The sequence below is a fragment of the Xiphophorus couchianus genome, chromosome 2 (genome assembly GCF_001444195.1).
Source record: "Xiphophorus couchianus chromosome 2, X_couchianus-1.0, whole genome shotgun sequence".
NCBI classification, from domain to species: Eukaryota; Metazoa; Chordata; class Actinopteri; order Cyprinodontiformes; family Poeciliidae; genus Xiphophorus; species Xiphophorus couchianus.
The window spans coordinates 28,077,357-28,101,097 of NC_040229.1; the positions used below are offsets into that span (position 1 = coordinate 28,077,357).

The 23,741-nt window shown below is 39.2% G+C and overlaps 1 protein-coding gene across 4 annotated transcripts; it reads right to left on the reverse strand.

The window, feature by feature from the left end:
- Window positions 1-8,184: 8,184 nt before the first annotated feature.
- On the reverse strand, window positions 8,185-22,979 carry rerglb (RERG/RAS-like b). Of its 4 annotated transcripts, none has more exons than XM_028027420.1 (5): window positions 22,260-22,979; window positions 16,687-16,743; window positions 15,532-15,647; window positions 14,230-14,381; window positions 8,185-11,231 (listed from the first exon to the last, which is right to left on the reverse strand). In XM_028027420.1, the coding sequence occupies exons 1-5, from the start codon at window positions 22,309-22,311 to the stop codon at window positions 10,946-10,948; spliced, it is 663 nt and encodes a 220-aa protein (XP_027883221.1). In that variant the 5' UTR covers window positions 22,312-22,979; the 3' UTR covers window positions 8,185-10,945. The 4 variants fall into 4 exon arrangements, with proteins under 4 accessions (XP_027883221.1, XP_027883230.1, XP_027883239.1 ...); XM_028027429.1 differs by having other exon boundaries at window positions 14,230-14,378; window positions 22,260-22,978; XM_028027438.1 differs by having other exon boundaries at window positions 15,532-15,605; window positions 22,260-22,977.
- Between the last annotated feature and the right edge of the window lie 762 nt (window positions 22,980-23,741).

A 23,741-nucleotide genomic window follows, 5' to 3' on the forward strand; every position in this document is an offset into this window, starting at 1 on the left:
TTCAGATCTGATAGGAACCGCCCCTCCCTCTTGGAATCAATTATTCAATAGACAGTCACACACACACACACACACACACACACACACACACACACACCGGGACAGCCCGGGCCTGAGGTGTTTTAGAATGAGCTTATTCAACTCCAAGGACACCAATTATCTCCGGTGCGCCCTGTAGTCAAAGCCGGAGCTTCTCAGCTCGACAGATGCACAGCCGGCTGACGCGCGCGAGCTCGTGCGCATGCGTGCCAATTCCTGCGCATGTTGTTTTTATTTTTTGCTTGTTTACTGTTTTTCCTGTTTCTTTTTTTGTTGTTGTTGTTGTCAGAACTAGTAGTAATAGATTCATTGTGAGTAAATGCCGTGCTGAGGTAAAAACAATTGACGCCATTATTATTATTTTTATTTTACGTTTCTTTTAACCCAGTCGTCGAGTGGACCCTTGTGAGCTTTTTACCTCGCACGCGGTTCCAGAAGGGGCTGAGTGGACCGCCCACCTTCAGATGGCCTACTGACCCTGAAAGCGCTTTACAAGCTCTTTTCTCGGGTGTTCAGGAAATGACGGGACACCCACTTCCGCCCCGTCGTCCGACTCTCCCCGAGCTCAGCGGGTATGTGAGGGAGTCAAAGTTAAAATACTGAGTGAGTACAAGGTCCACTGGTGGAGTATCGCCGGTTGGACTTGCTTTCTTCAGTGGAACCCACGACAAAAATCGTCCTTGTATTATTTAAAAATAATGATTGCAAACTGATGTAGGAACCAGCAGTGAGCCAGGCAGGACTGGTTAGCAGGCTAGCAACTTAGCATAATGAAAATAATAAGCTACACTTACAAGTTCTGTACTTTTTAACACAGTAATAATAACATGTTGACTAACGGAGGTTGTATAATGCCGTATGTGTGAATTTTCTTTTAATATCTATTCATTATCCTCATTAATAATGAATTCATTAACGGCTTATCCATCCAGTGTTGCGTCACAACTAATGGAAATTTAGGGAGCCAAATTAAGCTAACAGTCATGTTTGTCTTGTTTTTTTAATAGGAAGCAGGAGTTCGTTTAGATAAGAGTCAAAGATGTTAATAAGTTTGTTTTTTTCCCCCCGGCTACCACTAACTATGTTTTATATGCAAAGTGACCATATTGTTGGTGAAAAAGCTCCAGTTGTACTCAAAATTTATACTTCTTATAAATCTTTGAACCTCAAGCTTGAACATGCAACTTGTAATTAAGTGTAAATAGGAATGTTTTTTGTGTTTGTTTTAAAAAAAAAAAAAAATCAAATTTCTGTTGTGCTGATGTTTTAAAATGTCAAACAAGATGGTGGTAGTTGGAAAGCTGCTTGAATGACTTGTAACATTAAGTAAAGCTGGGACATAATCACTATTTCAGCCTATTATTATCCATGCTGTAAATATGTTACCAAAGACTTACCAGTTTCTGCCATTATTTATAAAAGAATAAAAGGTAAAATGTTGTGTGGCAGAAAAATGCTTGCTACTTCCATAAGGTTTAAGCAGAAGGGCTATACCCCCTGTCATATCCCCTTCTGTGGCCTCCCTGTCCCGTAAGTCTCCAGTTTGTTTCAGTGGGAAGCCAGAAACACTGGGAATCGCTCTTTAAAAAGACAGAGTCGTATTAATGTCAGTGAAAACACATGAAATAGCGATGATTGATCGTGGGAGGTCTGGCAGCGGTTTTCATGGCCGGACCTCCCACCGTCAGGCTCGTCGTCCTGGAAGTATTTAGATAAAAATACATAACTACCGCAGCTGAAGCGCTGTTATTGCCTCGGAACTCAAATCCCAGACCTGCTTAAGACATTTTATTGCCGATTTATTAATAGAAAACACTGCAGGGAGTCGGGCATTAGCGCTTAGTACATATTGAACACCGCAGACGTTATTGTTCCTCCCTACAGATAGATTACTGGAACATTACTGGGATTTTTTTTTTAACCACAATCCATAAACAACACTGTAGCCTGCTTCCCTAATAGATCACCCGACCCTAAATCCTCCTCATTAGGCGCTGTGGGATAAACAACTGTTCTAACATGGCCCCTGGATCAGGTCACACTAATTAACCAGCACCATCGACCGACTATTCCTCATTATCCGCCCTCTCGTCTGATCGCATATAGGCCGTCAAGACGGCTAACGATCAACGCGCTAATTAATCAGCTGACGAGGTGCAAGTGGAGCTCTAAGGTTCCCTCTTCATTTGCGAGACACATGGGAGCTAATTAGTTCAATTATTAATGAATCTAATTAAATATTTTCTGTAGGTAACCACGGTTGCGGTCTTGTCGTCCATCGTTGTGCGTTAGGCCTCTTTTGTCCCCCCGTTTTTGGCATACAGTCACTCCATTGCAAAGGCTGGCTTAGACTAAACATTACAGACTATTCATGGGATCCCATTAGTCTAATTGCACTAAAAAGCAGTCTGTGGATGACAGTAAAGGTGAGCTGTGGTTAGAGCTTTAATTAGCAGTCTGTGTGGCCATCTGCCGCAGCGTACCGTCATGTCTTCTGTGTGAAAAGGGCAGAGACAAATTTAGGCATGTTCTATTAAAAAAAAAAAAAAGGGCCCGTTTTGTCTCATACAATGCCACGAGAGGCCTCGGCGCTCATTGGAGCACATTTTTAATGAGCGACGGGCTGAAACTTAAAGGAGAAAATACAAGAAATCCTCCCAAGATGTTCCATGCTAAATCTCTCTGGACATATCTGAATGCACAGGTTAGGAAAAAGTTCCAAATGTGTCCAGATGGTAGTTGGTTTTCACAATTCTTTACAAGTAGAAATCTAAAAAGTGGTGTGAAATCTGGTGCAAACAACTGAACTCAGTAGTTAATCGTCTTCACCTAAACTCCAGCTGTTCAGTGAAGGCCTCACGGGTCTGTTAGAGAGCTTTTGTGAATGAACAGAATCGTAGGAGGAGCTATGTTGTTGTAGTCTGGTGGACTCGGTTCCATTGCTTCCACACTGCAAAGTGTCAAATGAGCAAAACCCCTTGAGGAACTTGTTCCCCTCATTGCCTATGTTGTTTCCGGCCACTGAAGGAAACAACAGGAAAACCTCTGAAGAAGACACTGAGCGCAACTTCTTCCTTCATAAAATGTAAACAAAATTGGAGTGGCATCAGATTGTAGATTGAATGCGCAATCAAACCCTGATGCGGAACAAAAAGCTAACGCTGGTCCACCTAAAAACCTATGTTGTCGGTTTGGTTGAAGTAAACCCTGGCCCGGTTCGAATGCATATGTGGATGCAAGTGGACCGGAGACCTCGCCAAATGCTGGAAGTGGACTATAGAGCAGGGCATTCTGGGTAAATGCAACCAGACCATGAAGAATTCAGAGAGCATTTGGAAAATATTAGATTGTTCTTCAAGGAGGCAGTGGGATGATTTTTAAGTCTTGGGGCTTAACCTTTCAAAATTTGAGTAAGAACATCTCAGCTAGTTTTAAAGCTTCATATATACATTCTGCAATAAATCACCATTCACTCATGTAATATGGTACAATGTACATAAATAGAAAACCTCAACCCATAGCTTTCTGATTTCCACAAGAGAAAATGTTTTCTTCTGCCCTTCTAACAGTTGATCTAAAGGGTAAGTGTTTCACCACACTTTTATAGTACAGTGTACAGTGGTGAGTATCCCCGCCTGTCACGCGGGAGACCGGGGTTCGATTCCCCGACGGGGAGTGAAGTTTACCTGATTAAATAAAGGAATATATAAAATTTCCATCTTTTTCTTCTTGAAACAAAATGAGCAAATCAGTCTGTGTTCTTACCAATGCTTATTAATGCAGCTAAATCAGCAACCAGAACTGATGAGGAGAGAATGAACGCGGATCCTTTTCCACGGAGGTTCGCTTCTCCGGAAGCCAACCAATCATCAGTCGCTCGGTCAGTCTGAGCTGCTGAGATTTAGATTGGAGTGGGGATGTGCTCACCAGCTGCGTGATGAAGAGAGACTGATCGATGGGCTTTCTGATTGGCTCTGGGGGTTGTCTCAGCAGCATCCTGTCCCCTCGGTTCTGACGGCCGTCCTCGAGCGAGCCGAAAGCAATTGTCCCTCCACGCGGGGGCCAAATAAGACCACTGACCTGAAGCTGAGGGGCCACGCCCCGGAGCGTCCGTCTCCGTGCGCCTGGATTCCTCGCTTTTCTTCGTAAGGGAAAGACGACGGAGACAGATGGAGAAATTGAATCGATTTGGATTTTTCTCCACGTTTGCTGTGCGCATTATTTGAAAAATAATGCTAGGCTAAAAATGCTAGAGAAAAACTGAGTCCTCCTCAAGTACGTACAGACGTCCGAGAGTGACGCACGCCCGAGTACATTGGAGGCAACATGAAAGTTGCCTCCAACGTTTTTCAGACAAAAGCTGAAAGCGTCTAAAAATGATAGATTTTTAACTAGTTAAGTCAAATAAGAGCTTACGTTTGTCTGCTCATCTTTCCAGTCAAACCTGTTGAGGATCAATGCTGGAGGGTGTGGTTAATGTAAAGTAATGTAAATAAAAAGCTTTTGTTAACACCAGAACCAGGTGGCTGCTTAGATGATGGACTGAACAAGCTGTGTCTCCATTCACATAAAATTGCATGATTTAAGATTTAGGAAAACAAAATTGAAAATATATTGAAAGGTTTTCAATTTAAGGTTTTGCCGCCAGGATGAGATTGTTTTTTTAACGCCGTATCGAAATTGTTGTATTTCCCAAAACTGCAATCGAAATACTTCTTTCGAATCACACGAGTCACATGATCAACAAACGGATGTTACTGCTGATGGAAACAACGAAGACCACGACAGGAAGTGGTAAGAGGATGATGGGGTTTTTTTTTTTTTTAAATGACTCATCGCATGAACAAACGTAGGCTATAATCTGCAGTACTAAGTGACCCAAGTCCGATTTTTTTTCGTGTAAAATCGGATGTATCCCAAATATATGCGCCTTGTATGTGAAGAAGAAGTAAAAGTGCTCAAAAGTGTTTGTGGAAGTAAACATGGACGCTAACGGTGGAGCATAGCTTACGATTTGGAAGTTGTTGTCCGAATGGAAGCAGCACATTAACAACTTAATCCTCATTATCGTCCGCCATGGTTGTTGTTTTTCTTCCCCCTTGTGTGTAGCAGGGCACAAAATCGTGACCACGCATCCAAGTAGTCTGGGTCACATACGAAAAAATCTGACCTGTGTTATTCAGAAAAGATCAGATACAGGTCACATTAAGGCAAGAAAACAAAAACAAATGTTATTTGGGTCACTTCAGGCTGCAGTGTGAATGCAGAATTATTCACGTGTGTTTTTAATTGCATTTCCTGTTCAATAGAAACACAGCAATGGCAAAATTGTGTTTAGTTTAGTTTTTTTTTTTTACTTTAGCAGAATAACTACAAAGTTTTGCACACATTTGTAATGAAAACGCAGTCGGTGCTGCGTGGGACGTTCAAAGCTATACATTTTATTTTGTAATCTAATTCTGCTTTAAATTTCTCCACAACTTTCTCTCTGACCTGTCTGCTTTGTTCCTCAAGATGCCATTTGTTCTCTAATGTTGCCCAACAAAATCCAACAAAACCTGTGAAGCTTTCACAAAACAGCTGGATTTATGATAGATAATTGCACACAGGTGGTCTCTGTTTGGTCATTTGATAACTTCTAAAGGAAACTGACAGCGCCGTGTATGTTTTCTAAGTGTAAGGCGGGTTTAACTACAAATGCATGCAGCACTTTTAATTTGAAACAAAAAAACTTATATTTTATATAGCCTCTCTGTAGTAGAATGCAGCCATGATTGGTGTAGTTATACTTCATCTGCTGTGACTCGTGCTTGAGAAAGGCTCTCTTAAATTACTCTATTACACGGCCTATCAAGTACCAAGAGCGAGGAATCATTAACGCCCCCTCCCAAAAAAAAAAAAAAAAAAAATCACAACGTGTTTTGATATCTGTGCCGCCATCTAGTGGAAAACCTTCAACTAATTTGTTTGTGGAAATTGCTTCATACTTTTTCCACCTTCGGTCGGGCTATTTTTAGCAAAAACACACAACAACAAAAAAGCCTCCTCTGGTGGTGGTCTAATTAAAGTTAAGCTCAAAGCATGGGCGCAGCCTGCTGAGGTACTAAAATAGCCGTCATGTTATGAAATGCTTAGCTTTAATTTCCTCTGGAACAAGCAGTGTTTTTAAAGTATTTACAGAGGGAACATTGGTCTCCAGATCGCTCTATATAAGAACACGTTTGTAATTGTGTGCAGAGTCTGAGGGGTGACTTCACTCGAAGTGGAAAAACACTCGAGTTCATGTCCTTAACTGGAACGTGGCTTTCTTCGTTCGTTTCATAACCTTTTCTTTACTAATTGCATAAAATGTCCAACATATACATGTACAGACCAAAAGTTTGGACACACCTTTTAATTCAATGAGTTTCCTTTATTTTCGTGACTATTGACATTGTAGATTCACACTGAAGGCATCAAAACTATGAATAACATGTGGAAATATGCACTAAACAAAAAAGTGTAAAACAACTGAAAATAGCCCTTATATTCTAGTTTCTTCAAAGTAGCAACCTTTTGCTGTGATTACTGCTTTGCACACACTCTGCATTTTCTTGATGAGCTTCAAGAGGTCGTCACCTGAAATGGTTTTCACTTCATAGGTCAACCTTCCCTGTCAGGTTAATAAGTGGGATTTCTTGCTTATAAATAAAAGTCATGAAAATAAAGAAAACCCATTGAATTAGAAAGGTGTGTCCAAACTTTTGGTCTGTACTGTATATGTACACAAAACACACACTATAAATTTAAAAAAAAAACAAAACTGCGTTATCACTAGAATGTTATATGATCACACATTACAGCATGGAAATGGAACAAAATTACCTCCACACAATAAATCCTATAAAAATAACTAAATTGTCAGACGTGGAAAATTTAGAAGAAAAATGCTGGAGGATTAAAGTGAGAAAGGAAGTGGTTTTAAATTGTTGTTCAGAGTTTCTTTGTTGGCTGGATTCAAATAACGACTTCTGTGCGAACTGTGAAAACTCCCGTCTGCGCCATAGCACCACGGCTCAATTATGAAGTTATACATCTCATATATGCAAGAGATACAATTTCTGACACACATACATGTGTTCGCGTCTAACGCTGCCGGGATGTTTAATGACTTGCTGCGTGAACAAACTTACTTGCGTGATTTCAATGTCATTTTTTATTTAATGGAAAAACCGCAACTGCGATCTTTTTTTCTTTTAACAACAAACGGAGGAAGATTTGCGCACATTTGTAATGGAAATGCAGCTAACGGGGAAATAACCGGTTAAAACCAGTAATGCCGATAGAAAGCCTCTTCTGTCAGTCTGCACTGTAGCAGCTATGATGTACATTACCATGAAGGTGTGGTGTAGTGTGAAACTGTTAAGAGTTTGGCGACTTGATAAAGGGCTTTACAACTTTTACAACTTTTTTGTATGTGGTTTCGGTAACTGGTTGGGCCACCACCGCGTCCCAGAGACGGCTTATGACTGTAGACAGAAAAAAAGAGGAGTAAATTTATCTCAGATTTTTTTTATTTATTTAGAAAAGCAAGGACATTTCTGACTTTTCCAAACTCATAAGTTTTTTGGCGGAAATTTACTCCTTTTTTTTCCTTCTCAATGGCCCCAACACGCCGTCGGCCATTGCATCTGCCGCGCTCTTCCTGAAAGCTAAGACCGCGGGAGGGTTGCCAAATTCATAAATGTACATTTAGAAAAAATCTAAACGTGGCTATCCAGACATTAAACTTAATAGCAAAAGCTATAATTTCAACACACTTTCATCGTAAGAAGTAAACATACTCAGACAAATGAAAGCTAGCAAATGAGCTGCTTAGCATTTTCCTTTATTTTGTGGGTCAGAAGCTAATATGTTTGGAAATCAGGGATTAGAATTAGAAATAAATTTTTTGTTCCACAATGGAGAAACTCCGGTATCGATATCAAACAGAGCTGTATGGTAGTGATTTGTTTGGTGAATAATAAACACAAAATGTCACCTAAAGTACCTAATACCAACTGTAAAGCCTGGTGGTGGAGGGTTGATGATTTCTGTTGGCCACTCTTATGGTTAACGGTTGTTGAGAAAAAAATTTTATTTTGAGAAAATATATTTCTACATGAATCTTGAGTCCAATTTTATTCAGTAAAAGATTGCATTTGGCACTGCTGCATCGAGGAATGAAACACTAAATGACATAACATAAAACATATTTTACCCAACTGTAGTCAACACTACAGCTTTCCAGGAGTAGCATTACAACGAAAGTTTGTTTACATGACCCTTTACATGATGTCCATCATATATATTTTTCAGTAAAATACATCAAAACCAGCTGTTATTCCCCGTCACTCCCTCCCATAGCGACACTTGGCTAACAGTTCACAGCGCTGCTAAAGTTTCTAAATGACAAGGTGTTCTCTACTAGTATCTCAAAAGTTTAATCCAGACAGGAAATACATACAATCTCACACTGACACTCCGGTCTTTAAATTTTGTTCAGGTTTCTGAATATTCATTTAAGAAAAATTACAAAAGAAGTAAGGTTAGTACAGGGAAACCATGCAGGAAATGCCCTGATATACCAGAAGAAGAGTTATAATACAGGACAGCCGCCAGCAGTGCACAATGGCTACAAACTTAGAGGTTGTTTTTTTTTTACATTTGGCAAGCTGCAGCGTTAGCTGGCTGTCGTCTCCGTCCTGTCTGGAGCAAAAACATAATTTAAGAGTTGGCCAGACTTGGACATTTTTCTATTGTTGGCTTTTCAACCACTTATCATTTATCATAGGTGTTGTCGTGTTGTAAAACTGCCTCAAGCTACAACAAGAACTGTGTTCTGAGTGAAAGAAAAAAGCAAATTGAAGCATTTCAATTTGAGAAAGGAAACGTTTGAGTTATTGCCTCTTTTTGTGCAACCATCTGCTCTATAGATCCTTCAGGTCCTAATCAATAAACCTCTGATTGTTTGATGAACGCCCTTTGCACGTGCATGTTTTATGTGTGCAGGTGTTTGTTTCTTCTCTGTATGTATCAGTTTGATTTTTGGAAAAAGCAGTTAAGACAGGCACAATAGTTGGATTTATAACAAGAAAACTTGGGCAGAAAAAGTGCTTATTGCAGGATTGTTTTCTAAACTAGATTTGTAAATATTTTTTAACTTAAAGCAACTTGTTAGGGGGCTTACATAAGTTTGCAGAATCTATAGAGCAGATCTATAGAGTTTTGTCACTAGATGTCTATACACACTAATTGCTACTCACAGTCAGTCGTGGGCACACTTCTGCTAATCTGCTAGCATGCTGATAGCAGAGATAATTGTTTTATTAGGGCTTTAGCATTTTTGTTAACTTTGAAAATGTTTAGCGTCGTTAGCTTGGCTAAATACATTTTTTCACATAAACTCTGAAGCACTTATTTACTTTGCTGTTTGGTAAACTTTCAGTTGAATAAAGTTTGACGCCTCCGTTGAAGTTGAGAATTCTTCAGGAATTCTTCAAATGATCAAATCTTATATTATTTGTTGTGACGCGTGCTTCGTCATTGACACATACTAACATGTTTGAATTTTGCATTTTATATTAGCTTCTGATAAATACCATGTTGGTATAGAACTAGCAGATCTAACTTTTATGATTAGCGCTTTGTGGTTAGCACAGGATTTTAGTTAGCGGTGCTAACTGCTTGCAGTCAGCCATTCATGTTTCTTATTATAAAGTGCCTTTGAACAAGCAGCTGTGTTTGTGATCGTCCAACAGAAAAAATTAAGAAATGAGAAGCGAGAAACAGTATGCAGGATAATTCACATTTGTTCACAAAAACAAAATGATAGTGTGTTTCGGACTCATCCTCATTTACAATAATACCCCTTAATAAAGTCCATCCAATCAACCGCCATCAGGAGTAACCTAAGTGGTACACAGAGCTCCCCTCTTTGTAATTTCATCTTTTCCCAGGTTCAGTTATTCTGTAACTCTGGAGGGATTGTACGCTCTGTAAATGTGGGCTGTAAAACAAAAGGACCAAGGAGAAAGAAAATGTTCAAAAGCGCTCCGGTCAGATGAGACCAAAGTTCAACTTTTTGGCTTCAATGTGTGTCTGAGAACTAACACATTGTGTGACACTAGTGACCATAAAATGGAATTCACTTAATGGAAACATGGCAGTTTCGAAAAAAAACCTCGAAAAACCTTAATAAAACGTTTTTGTTCTAGTATGAGGCGAGGTTTTTTCGGCTGTATCAAAATGTGATCAACAACCAGATTTTACCACTGGCGGGAAAAAAACAACAGGAAGTGGTAGCCGGATGATGGCGAGGCATGTGTTTTAATTGACTTATCGCGTGAACATAATTATTCACATGTGATTTTAAATACGTTTTTTTTATTTAACGGAAATACCACAATTGCAAGATTGTTTTTTCAACATTAGCAAAAGAAAAATAAAATAGAAATGTTGACATTTGTAATTTGTAATTATGACATTGCTGCTGTTTTGCTTTATATCACAGCATATTCAGGTGCTCCTGTGGCCTAGTCATTGTCTACAGCTAAATCCAATTGAAAATCTCTGACTAAACCTAAGTTTGGCCAAAGAGGAGGTTTCATTTGCAAAAAATATTCATAAACCAAGCTTCATTTTACAGTTTCACACCACTTTATGTGTCTAATACACAAAATCCCAAGAAAGTAGATTAAAGTCGTGGCCGTAACGTGAGAAGTGGAGATGTTCAAGAGTACGTTTCAACGGTACTGAACGAACACGAAGCTCTGCTGCTTGCCTCGACTATGGTTTTGTTGGAAAAGGAGAAGAAGAAAAAAAAAGAAGCAACCTCCCAGTTCACCCAGCTTGACTTTGTTGTCATCTCATACTCCAACTGGGACCGTCACACTGATTTCCTCCTCTTGCCAAACACGTTGTTGATGAGCTTGGCCATGGACTTGGAGCCGCTGTAGCGCCGGCGGTCGGCTCGGTACTTCAGGTGCTCCATCACCTGCCGGATGAGCCGGGTGAAGAGGCCGGCGATGTCCTGGTAGCTCTCAGCCGCCGACACCTCCTGGAAGTGGCAGCGGGTTTCCTGCGCCAGGCTGCGGCCTTCGTCCTCTCGCACCTGCCGGACGTGGCACAGGTCCTGCTTGTTACCCACCAGGCACACGGGAACGTCCGAGTCCCTGAAACGGGAACGAGTGTTAACTTGGACGGACACCATCATCACATATCCTACGTCCGGACACATTTCTGAACCCAAACCGTGTCCCTTCTGCGTTTGAGGCGGCTGTTCTGGCTTGGTTTTGATCTTAATAACCGATTGTAATATTGTATTGTAATAATAACAATATCGATCCCGTTAATGAAAAAAAGGCTCATTTTTATTTTGTTATTCATTGCAGATCCAAAACTTTAAAACAGATTTTTCCCATTTGCTGTATCAAAAGAAAGGCATCTAGTTTTTCTTTTTTTTTTTTTTTTCCCCGCTTGATTGAACGAATTTACTGTTGTTATTAAAACAGCATTTGGGTCACTGTCTATCAACACTTGCTAATATTTAGCCAAGTTTCATCAGTTAAGTCAATGCTGATTTTGGCACAGCACAGTCGGCTTTTCAGTAAAATTCTCTGGACAGACATGGTTCTAATTATTATAAAGGTTTGTTTATAAAAAAGATAAATACATTGTGCTGTATTTAACATTTTCAACTGTTATAAAATGAGTACCTTAATTTACCGTCTAATTCTAAGCTTTGATCTCTTATTTCACTTTACATTTAGAATTCCTAACTACACTTTCTGAACCATTTGAAAGATGTTGCCGTTTATGTTTTACATGTTTGACCAAGATAGTTAACCTATTGTTTCTGTCAGTTTCTTTATTATTTATTTTACATTGGCTAGGAAATGTGATGCAGGACGGTTCAGTGTTAGGAACTGGAAACCGACGGCACGGTGAAGACAGCAGTTAGAGTCCTGCTTTATGGACGCTAAAATTTGATGGAAATTTCTAAAAGTTTCTCCATTTTTAGAAATTGAGAAATATTGCAGTCAAAACCAAACAGAAGAATCAGTGCAATTCAAGTCACTTGGACTGACTGAACCAATTAAAGTTGTTTTTACATGTTTGACCAAGCTTGTGAAGCTATTGGATAATTTAAGTGTGCAATACTGACGCATTTATCAAATAAATTTGTAATTTAGTAAATTTTTGTCAGTGTTAAAAAAAAGAGAAGAAGAACCCTTTTAAGTCAACTCGGCACCGTTTTTCTGTATTGTATCGGTATCGATACTAAACCTCAGATATCGGTATCGGAAGTGAAAAAGTGGATCTGTGCCTCCCTGGTCCTAACATACAAATGCAACATTCACATCCTCTTCTTATCTTCGCCATGAGTTAATGATCTCCTCTTTCCTTTCCGTTGGTGAGATGAATTTTCCTGAGCCGGGTTGCCAGCCTGATGTGGCTCGGCTTGTTTTTCTTGCCCCTCCTCTTGAACCGTTTATCAGGACCCACTCGGCTCAGTCGGGACATTCCACAAACTCAAACCTGCACAAAGATTCCTGTTCATCTCCAAAGAGCCGAGTGGCGCTCTCGTTTTCGTTCCGTCTGCCCGCCGTATTTTTTTCTTTTTGGTGGATGTCTGGGTGCGGTAGATGTAAATAATTCCAACCATTTCACTGCTTCCCTTGTTTAAATATTCTCTCTTAAACCGACAGTCTAGTTATGAGAAGAAATGCCTTTTGTTGGAGGTGGCCGGTGAACGACTTCCTTCGTCAGAGCGGATGTTACGCTACTCATTAAGATTTACGTTGTGTGCGAATCATATGGTGCTATGGAATCAAAAACAACAAAAAAATAACATTTCTTCTTAGGAATCTTCGCTTTTTAGTTGTTTTTTAAAATAAAAAGGTCTTTGCGCGTTCAGTTTTATCATTTGGTGAAAATACAGCTATGAATATCGCAAATGTTATCTTTATGCTTTTCGAGACGAGGACAGGTTTGGAATTTCTCAAAATAATAACAACAAACACCTCAACTGACCGCCATCACATGTTGGGCTCACAACATGGCAAAGGAGTAACGTCAACAGGCCTCAGTTAGCAAGTTAAATGTCAAACTTTATGACAGAACAAGGAGATAAAGAATAAAAAACAACCATGTCATGATTTTAGGAGGGATACACAATATACTGCCACCATCATCAGTATCGCCCCCATAAATAAAACTGGGCTGATGTGAACAGATACTTATACTTAATTTTATCTTGTTTTATCTGTTTCTGGTTGGGTTTATTTTTTTTCCCCCAAAGGTGTCGAAACGGTACTGAAATATATGTATTAACTAAAAATATCGGTTATCGGCCATAATAGCAATGAATAAGGAGTATTCAAAAAGTACAAAAAAAATTAGGACAGTCGGAATGTGGAAAATATTAAAACCCAATATTGATATCAGCCCAAACGTTTGTACTGGTGCATCCCTAGTTTCTAGGAATTGACATTAAAAATGACTTTTCTCCCTGAACAACTTTGGGAAAGTGATTTCTGCAATCAGTTATAGCAACTGTCCAGCATGGAGGGTTGCTTTTAGAAATATTATAGTCAAGCCAAACAGAAGCATTGATCCAACTAATGTTTCTTAGTGTTTCTGTTCTTATAATTTAGCTTTTGTCACTGGTTTCAGTGTCGTTTTTGTAGTCCATTGCACATTTTGTTAATTAAGAACATTTTTATATTTTCTTTGTCAAAAAGCAGTCTGTCATCTTTTTTTTTTACTTTTGAAAAACATGGATATTTTTGAGTTTGAGTTTTTTTCTAAAGATTTTCAAATATAGAGGGTTGTTTTAGCAGATTTTTGGCTTTTCAAACTCAGAAATTTCCCCTTTTTTGTGGGGCGGAGGAATCTTTGAGGTTTTCACCTCTTTTTTTCCACCTTATCTGCAGTGGCTTCAACACGCCGCTGCAGTTACTTTCTGCGCTCTCAAATTCACAACAGAACTTCCATGAATGTTCACTGTAGGACATATTTCTACCTGTGAAACAATTAGAGGCTAACAGGAAAAGCCTCATTGCTAAACACAACCTCTGTCAGAGCTCCTTACAGCTACGTGACGTCGGCGTGTTGCTGTTTCTGATCTACTGTTCTCTGTGGCCGTGTTGAGTTGGTTTTGCCTCTGACCCTTTGCAGCTGTCGGTGCGCGCCTCCCGGATCTGCTGCAGGATGCTTTTGGCGTTGATGAAGGAAGAGCGGTCACTGATGTTGTACACCACCACGAAACCGTCTGCCCAGTCCACTGGCTCCTCCAGGATGCACCGGGCCTCGGAGCTCTGCTGACAGGAGAACATGTGCTTTTATTGTAAAATCACTACAAAAGTACACAAAAAAAAAAGAAAAAGCAGCTTTAATTAAATTTTCTATTCTAAAAATATTAGCTACCTAAGTTTCTATGAGTATCTTATGCCATTTTCATGTCTGAAAGCTACGTATAACACCGTGTAGAAGTATTCATACACCCCATTGTTTTCACGTATTACAACCACACAGTGGCTGTATAAAGTATTCAATCCCTTTGGATGTTTTACCCTTTAATTACCCTTCAACTCCGAGAATAGACTTTAAAATACTTCTGTTAGTTTCTATTTGCTAAATGCCACAATAATGAGAGAATATGTCAGAGATTTATATTTGATTGTCAAACTCAGACGTTTACAGACAGATTGATTACTGTCTCTTCAAACAATGAGGTGAAGCCCAGATGATGACGTGGTGAGGAACAGGTGCACTTCATGAAATAGATGACATGATGAGAAAAACAACATTATGTGAAAATATTGAAACAACGTCCAAATCAAGGTTTATTTATTAATAGATATTAATGTGTTGTTTTTTTTTTAATTAGAAGTTTACATACATTTCCTCTGTATTTCTTAGCATTGCCTTTGGACAGTATGAGTTTTATGAAGTGCACCAGTTCCTCACCACGTCATCATCTGGGCGTTCCCCCATTGTTTAAAGAGACATTAATCAATCTGTACGTAAGCTTCCGATTTTTAACATATTCATAAATAAGTCTGACATATTCTTTCTCTGGTTACTCTGACATTCAGCAAATAGAAATACTGTATTTTTGGTCAATATAACTGACCTAAAACAATAAAACTTTGGTCTGATTTTACTTCGGAGGCTGAGAAAGAAAAAAATGTGTGTGTCTTCGTATTCGGTGTACGTTAACGTCTGATTTCACCTGCACATGCCACACTTTTCAGATTTATAGAATGATTTGAAGTTTTGTAGTTGGAATGTGGAAAAAAAATACATTTTTTTAATCTGTTCCAGGTATTACTACGTCCATCCTGAAACAAAACTTGTCTAGAAGCTGACTTTTGCCTATCCAAAGTAATGAACGTTGAAAATAAGAGAATTCCAAACAGGAAAGTTCAACCTGGGCTCCGTATCGTAGCTTTGAGATGTGAGCCGTACCTGAGAGCAGGGGTCAAACACTTCGAGGTTCAGCTGCCTGCCGTCGATCGACAGCCTCTTATGGTACAAAGAGTCTGTAAACGAGACACAAGAGAGAGAAAAAAAAGGGACAAAACCTACAGGCATAAATATCATTGCAGCTTTTTTCTGTTTGATTTGTGCATTTTGTGTTTATGAGTGACGTACATTTTGAATTTGTCCTTTACAAATTAACTACAGTCTTGTAGTCTTGCATGGATTTTAAATAGACGCACTGATCCGATATTAATATCGGTCTTGATATTGGAAAAAAAATACTAGATCGGATATCAGTAACAGTATTCCTGATCCATAAGGGCAGATCTATTTAGTCTAATTCTATGCTTTGTACTCTGAGCATCATGCTTTATTATTTATTTGACAATGTATTTAGATTTCCTAATTGCACTTTCTGAACCATTTGAAAGAAGTTTTACACGTTTGACCAAGGTAGTCAACCTTTTGTTTTTGGCAGTTTCTTTGTGTTTATTTCACGTTGGCTGTTATGCTTCTAATTGCACTCACTAAACAAATTAAAGTTGTTTTTACATGTTTGACCAAGATACTGGTGTATTTCAGTGTTGCTGTACTGGCACACAGTCATCAGATACATTTGTAATTCAGTACATTTTTCCACGTTGCCAATTTCTACCCTCACTTTGTAGCCTGTCACTATTGCTTTTGGGTACTTTGTAATAGAGAAGTCAAATAAATATCTACAAATGCACAAATGTTTTGTACAAGTCCAATTAATTGCATATTATTTGGAGGTTTATGATGGGCAAGTGAAAAACTCAAATAATGACCTTTCCCATTAATCATGATTATGGTAATCATGGTAAAGCTGACTTCTGGACAAATTAAAGATTATGAACTGATCACACCAAATTAATTCTGAGTAGTTTCTGTTTGGTTGGTAATTTTTTAAAAGTCATAAAAATCCATCAGAAAAAAAAACCTTAGGTCATCAGGTTTCAGGTTGGATAAGAAACATTTTTCAGTGAAAGGAAACGACCAAAAACGATAAAGAGGTGAAACGACCGTCACCGATCTGTCTCTGATAGCAGCGCTAGGTATTTATGGTCTGCTACTAAAGCTTTTAAAAGCAAAGGGCTTTCTGAATCTGGAAACACTTACTTGCATTCGAGGCGTATTCACCAATAAAGCGTCTGGTCAAGAATCGCACAAGGACAGCTGGAGGAAACAGAAGAAGAAGAAGAAGAAGCAATATGAAGCACGGGATCATCAAGGTCTCATGTCTCACAGGTGAAGGGAATGAGGTGTGGAAAAAAAAAAACTTCATTTATCTGTGCAGGCCCAACACAGAGCCAACAGTTTCTGGGACTGGAACGGTGAAAACCTTTAGATCCACATCAAACAGGCCACGCCGCTTTGCTGGAAAAGTTTTGTGTGCATGTTTGGCACACCGAGCGGGTCCATTCACGCCCACATGGAACCGACTGACCGGGGCCAGTTCTGGTCCCACAGACAACAGGTTTCAATTGTTGGGCCGGGGTCCCAGAACAGAACATTAATGACGGTAGGACTCAACACACACACGATGTCATTTCAATTCGGAAAAGAACCCGAAGGCTTACATCTCATTGTGCTTTAGCGCGTCGGAAGTTCTTGTCGCTGCCACAGCCGAGAGGCCGAAGCAGCCGAGAACAAAACCGAGCACAGAGCGCAGCAAGCAGAGCAGAAATGGTAACGAACGGACCCAAGCATGCAGGAACAGAGGGCAGAGGGTCAGACCCTCCACAGTCACAGCTCCGATGTAGGCCGTTCAGTTACTGTTATGTCCTCTGATCTCTAGGACTGCATTAAAGCTTCAGTAATATTTGAGCTTCAGCATGAAAGAAAAAAAAAGGAAGGGAAAAAAAGAAAGAAAAAAATATATATATATATAATTTTTTTTTTAGATTACATCTCCGTCCAGTTGATGGCGGTAATATGCAAAGTATGTAAACTGCCATAAAACGCAATAGAAGAAGAAGAGCTTCAGCATGTTCAGTGCTTAGATGGGGAGTTCGGTTGGGGTTCTCTGCCATTTTCCTTTGACTGATTTCTTGCAAACTGTTTAATCGTTGTTAACACGTCGTGACCGACTCTTGCACTGGGTTTATGCCTGTGCGGCAGTGAAGGAGACCTGCTGCTGCTGCTGCTGCTGCTGCTGTGCAGAGCTACTCAGGTCTGTTAGATTCATGGCAGCAAACCAGCAAAACACTAAGAACTTTCCACTGTTTTTCCCCAAACTAACCGACTGAGTTGAGTAAAGCTGTTGAATGCAGGTAATTTTAGCTAAATGATGACTAGCTAATACCAATAAAGCACCTTAAGCTTGTTAACAAGTAGCCTGTAGGCTACTGATGTTGTTTATGTTCAAACGTGTGTAGTTACATTGAGTAACTTTTTTTGGGGGAAAAAAAACCTACTTATATGAGTAGTTTTACTGCACTGTATCTTTTTCTTTTACTTGAGTAATATTATTATTATTGCTGTGTATTCATTTTGCCCCCCCAAAATAAGCTGATGCCCCCCATGTTAAACTCGTCTGGAGCCGGGCCTGGGGAGGGATAAAGATGTTGGAGAGACGAAGAAAAGCTTTTCAAAGTGGTTGAAAGACAGCAGGTAAGTAATGTCAGTGTATCAACTAGAGAGTTGTAAATATTCAGGTTAGCTTAAGCTAGGCTACAATGACAGGTGGTTGTTTTTGTCTCCGCCCCATATTGAACCCCATATTGGACGCGATTTATTCCGTATTGCTATAATGTTTGATAGACACACCTATAACATACATCTCAACAATGAGTGTAATAATAATGACCAATGAAGTATTAAGGTCAAATAAACTGTCGTTGCGGGACCTAAATAAGAGCCCCGCTCCTCCCTCAAACCCCACGAACTGACGCTGTTCTCACGGTTGCCTAGAGACGGTTGCTACGCAGCCGCGGTGAGCTGCTATGAACCCACGTCTTTTTAAAATATCCACCCGATAAAACACCATCCTTAGAAGCAAAACCTCTGGCAAAAATACAGACGGTAGTGGGAAGACAGGCTAAACAATCACAGTGATGTTTTAAAGGGGCATTAAAATAAATGTGTCAGCGATATTCAGTGGGTTTGATATCAGACATAATGGATCAGGAGAGGAACCTCAGGCCCGTCAGAACCTAAAGAACCAGACATCAGTCTCTTCATCCCTCAGTCATTTCCTGAGACTGAAAAATAATATAGATGGCAATTTAAAGAACAAATCATACAAATAGATTAAGAAATAAATTAATACATATTGTGAAGAGAACATTAAAAACGTTTGTTAGGATTGTGTAGGAAAACGCCCATGACATGTTCGCATACACCTCAGGAAGTATGTAGTTGTGCCCCTGGCGTGACTCCTCCAAGTAGTGAGAGGGAACACCATGTTGAGCCCAAATCCACTACCTGGGGCCTTCAAAGAGAAAACAGCAGAAGCTGAAGGAGATGTACATTATCTACAGAGGGGAGACATTAAAAAACAAACTGTTGGCTAGCTAGACAAGCTCAAGGCCACAAGATACTAACAGAAGTCTTCAAAAAAATCGAAAAGCAAGATTTTGTGCCACTGATATGGTTGTTCGCAGTGCGCGTGATCTCTGGTAAGCTTCATAGTGTCGAACTGGCGCAGCAATTGGGTAAAATTTAAAACTTCAATACAATCCACATCTACAGCAAGCAATCGTTTCTCAATAGCCAAAGAGTCCAGACCCTCTGGACGAAGCCAAGCGTAGAACAAGGAGATGGTTTTTACCGCGCTAGTAAATATGATGTTTACAATATTTCTCACATAAAATGAAAAGAAAAAAAACCTAACCCTATCAACATTTGTATTGACAAAACTGAATGATTAACTGCTGACTGTGATAAAACCTTTAAATCAGGCACTAAGTCTGTATTCACTCAATTCACAACCCGAAGAACTGACATCAAAATATAGCAACAACTGAGTTGGACATAAATTAGCCTAACTTTTATTTTGAAATGTGTGCCTTACTAATTTATTTGAATTTAAGCAATATGTCAAAATGTGTACGATGTCAGCTCTTTTTCAAGTACCAGTGAGGAAAACCAAGAAATGTGACAAAGAAATGATTTTAAATTCCTTGGCTTAGGGGCGTGCCATGGTGGCGTAGTGGTTAGTGCGACCCATATTTGGAGGCCTTCAGTCCTCAACGCGGCCGTCGCGGGTTCGACTCCCGGACCCACGACATTTGCCGCATGTCTTCCCCCCTCTCCTTCCCTGTTTCCTGTCAGTCTACTATCATATAAGGGACACTAGAGCCCACAAAAGACCCCTTGGAGGGGTAAAAAAAATTAAAAAATTCCTTGGCTTTTAAATGTCTCGTTTCTCTTTCTTCTCAATAGCTCTCCTTTTGTTTCACATCTGGCCCTTCAATCAGCTGACCAGTTTATGACGGTTGTGTCAAAAACAAGGCCGAAGCTCAAAGGAGATTGAGCCTCTTCATTCTTGGAGATTATGGGAAAAGTTGCCATTAAACATTAGTGTGTCTTTTCTTTTAAAAACCTACTTATTTGGTTCTTTATCTTCACAGTGTAAGCTGCTTTATTTCTGTTTCTGTTTTTACTTTAGTCATTGTAACATGATTTAATTCTGCTTGTTCCTTTCTCTATTTCATTCCTATCTAAATCTCGGTTTGATCCGTTTTAGTTGCGTACCGCATTTGGTTAAATAAATGTGTTTTTTCTAACTAAAAATTGCTTCAGAAATGGTGGCATTTTAACTCTCAGTGGCAAACAAACAAAAAAAAACTGATACTCCACTGTTAGCATAGCTCTTCTCGGCATTTACCTATTTTTTTCCTACCAAAACAAAATCACACCGACAAATATTTGAATGGAAAACAAGACCCTGTTTGTCTTCTGTTTCAGTAATATATCGTATATTCTATTAAAAAGTTTGGTTTTCATACTGGGAGAAAGAGCAGCAACCGTGGCTAGCTAGTAGTTTGCTCGTGCTAGCTATAGCTGTTTGGGTAAAGGTCAGTCAACACTCCACAGTCTGAAATCATTTCAGGTTTTTGTCACTTCCAGTTGTCCAATACAGAAATGAGACGTATCCAATTTCTTCTCTGTTCTCACAGTTGGACAAATATTGGTGTCATCGAGCTCCAAACCCCCTAGTGGCCAGTTTGGCCATTACTCATCAGCTCACTCAGCTCTGCGTTCCACATTACAAACTAATGTTGTAGTTTGTGATGAAGGTCGAAGTGAGTGGTAGGGTTAAGTGTTATCGAGCAGAAAAGTAAAGAATCTCAGAACTGGAATAAGCCTGCTGGGAGCGGCGGGGGCTTGAGAGCGGTGCCAGCTGCTTGATGCTTTTCTTCCACTTCTCTCTGATTAAAATTGGAACGATTTCATTGTGCAAAAAAAAAACAAAAAAAAAAAAACATATTTTGGTCTCCAGTGCATGTGAAGTTTGAACTCTGGCAAATCGAAACCTTCCACATGGACCTGAGTCAAAATGGGATTCATGCTAGTCGATGAATCTATACGAACTCGGCAAAAATTCCTCTATTTTACTTTTTTTATTTATTTTTTATAATTACGCCAGTGAAAATGAAGACCTCCAGGTGTGCCAAGAATCCAGAAAAACAAAGTGCTACTGTTTTGTTAGCTGGGCAAAAAATCCTAATTATTACTAGACTATTATTACTATTATTATTAATAAGGAGGTGAAGAAGAGCATAAAGAATATACTTTCCTTGAAAATAGTAATTAACGCTGCGTTACAAGAGAAATTTCAATGACGTAATCAAATTCCAAATACAAAATGTTCCTAGTACCTTCATTCTTATTATTTTTAATTTTTTTAAATTTATTTTCTTTGCTATTACATTACAAACACCCTCGAAAGTTTTAAATGAGAAAACGTAAAACGCATCGCAGAGTTAATCAAGGCGTCCTAAGCAAAATAAACAAACAAGATTAATGCAAAAAAAATATATAAAATATATTCATCTTATCAGGTCTGAACAGTTGATTTAAGAAGAAAACGCAATACTGTCAGCTCTAAGTGGAAAAAAATAAAGAAATTATACAAAAATAAAAAGATGTAGTTTCTTATAAAACTAAATGGCTAAAAAGATACAAAAAAATACATTTTTTCTGAATAAATGTCATGTTTGGATTTAATTTGATGAGTAGAGCAGATTTGTTTCGCTTCAAGATCAAAATGACAGATTTCAGCTTCTTGGGAAGAACAGGGAGCGAGGGCGTCAAGTACGACGAGTCATTAGTGATTAATTAATTGATCAGTAATTAGCTGAAATTTCCAGCAGCATCTCTCAGACAAACACAGCAGATGTTTTCCTGAAGACAGAATGGATGTCTAGTGTACATTCTGTTGCTGCTCATATGTTTTTTTTCCCTGCATTTTGAAAATATTACATTTATAAGTAAAGCAGAAAAAAAAATAATCTAGTTAACAAAGAAGATCTATTTTATTCTTTCCATCTCAGGAATAAGTAGAAGAATCTGGTTTATTACACAGAAGTCACAAAAGTCACAATTGGTTCTAAAATGATCCAATTACATCGATACATTTTTCACTGATTTCTAGGATGCCTCTGCCTTAAAAGAAAACAAAAGAGAGAAGAAAACCAAGTAAATATTTATTTTTCCCCGTTACCCGAGTTGGTTTTGTGGCCCACCTGACTTGCCGGCCCCCTGGCTTCCCAGCAGGGCCAGCTTGACGTCGTTCATGGTCGTCGTGGCGTCGGGTCCTCGGCTGGTTGTCCGTTTGCAGCTCCGCGTTGCGTCTGGGATTCAGGTCCGCGTCCGTGCATTATATACTCCTGACAGTCCAGACAGGATGGTGAAGGTGCAGCACTGTGCCCCCACCAACTCCACCTCCTCTCTTCAAAGAGTTGTTTCACTTTTTAAAGCCAGAGGGAGAGAAGAGAGACGGCGAAGCAATCCCCCTCCCTCCTTTTGTTTCCAGGAGCTCTACAGTACATTTCTCTCTCTCTCTCCCGTGTCTGTTTTCTCCCTTTCTGTTATCCTACAGCTCTCTCCCTCCCCTCGCTGCCCCTCACTCTGTTTTCATTTCCGTCTTCCTTTTCCCCCCCTTGCTTTATTTCTTATATGTCTCTTCTGTCTCTGCCCCCTCCCACACAGGGGTCACTCAAAGGCCAAGAATGACTAAACCTATTTTGCTGATCCTGCCCTTAACAGTGTAACTGTAGACTCACTGCCATCTGTGAGCCTTTCTGTTATTCTTCATACACCAACAATAACGAAGCTCGTTTCCTCCTGGCAGATTCTGAGCCGATTGTTGTACGATTGAATTGTTCCACGTCGGCGATTAAAATAAATGTATTTGTTTTAATAAGCGAGGTCTTCGTGAGAGAACAACTTCTTTGGTAACACTTTATTTGACGGGTTGTGAATAAGACTGTCATGACACGGTCATAAACATGACATAACACCTGTCATGAACATGAGTAAGTCTTCATGAATATTTATGACTGTTGTCATAAAGTGTCATTCGGTAAATCATGACTCTTTTAATACAAAGTTGACATTATTCAAAATATCTTGTTGTCATTTTTCATTATTTACCCAAATTTTTGTTTTGGGTTAAATAAAAAATAAAACAAACTCTTTTTGAATTCGAGCCTGTGCCTGGCTCTCTTTCGACTGCACGGACCATCACAAGCACGAAAAAGTTCAAGAGGAAAACTTTTAAGATGTATAGTAAATATCGAAGCTTTCTGTTTCTAAATAACATTTAGTTAAATAAAAGCTTCTTGCCCGCTTGGATTTTTGATATTTCTGCATAAGACTCTTTATGTGTCAGATGTTCCTTATTCTCGAAAAAGCGTGAATTTTTGTATTAGCCTTTTCACATTACAACCACAACCTTCAGCGTATTTTATTAAGATTTTTATGTTTTAGATCGATACAAAGTAGTGCGAAATTTTGTCGGATCAAAATGACACAAGGGTTTTTATATTTTTAGGATATTAATAACCTAAGAGTGACGTATGCTTTTATATTTAGGCTTCAGGAGTTACTTCCTCATAGAACCATATTTCACTGCAGGTCCAGCTGCATGTCTTTACCAGCTTTGCCCATTAAGGATTGTGTTTTTTGGCAGGTGCTTTGTAAAATAGCTAAAGTTCAATCAGAAA

Excerpts from the sequence above, each read along its gene's own strand:
- rerglb (XM_028027420.1), bottom strand. The coding sequence starts at position 22,311 with ATGAACGACGTCAAGCTGGCCCTGCTGGGAAGCCAGGGGGCCGGCAAG. Across the intron at positions 16,744-22,259 it reads CCAGGGGGCCGGCAAGTCAG|CTGTCCTTGTGCGATTCTTG; the intron begins GTGGGCCACAAA and ends TGTTTCCTCCAG. Across the intron at positions 11,232-14,229 it reads CGCACCGACAGCTGCAAAGG|GGACTCGGACGTTCCCGTGT; the intron begins GTCAGAGGCAAA and ends TTCCCGTTTCAG.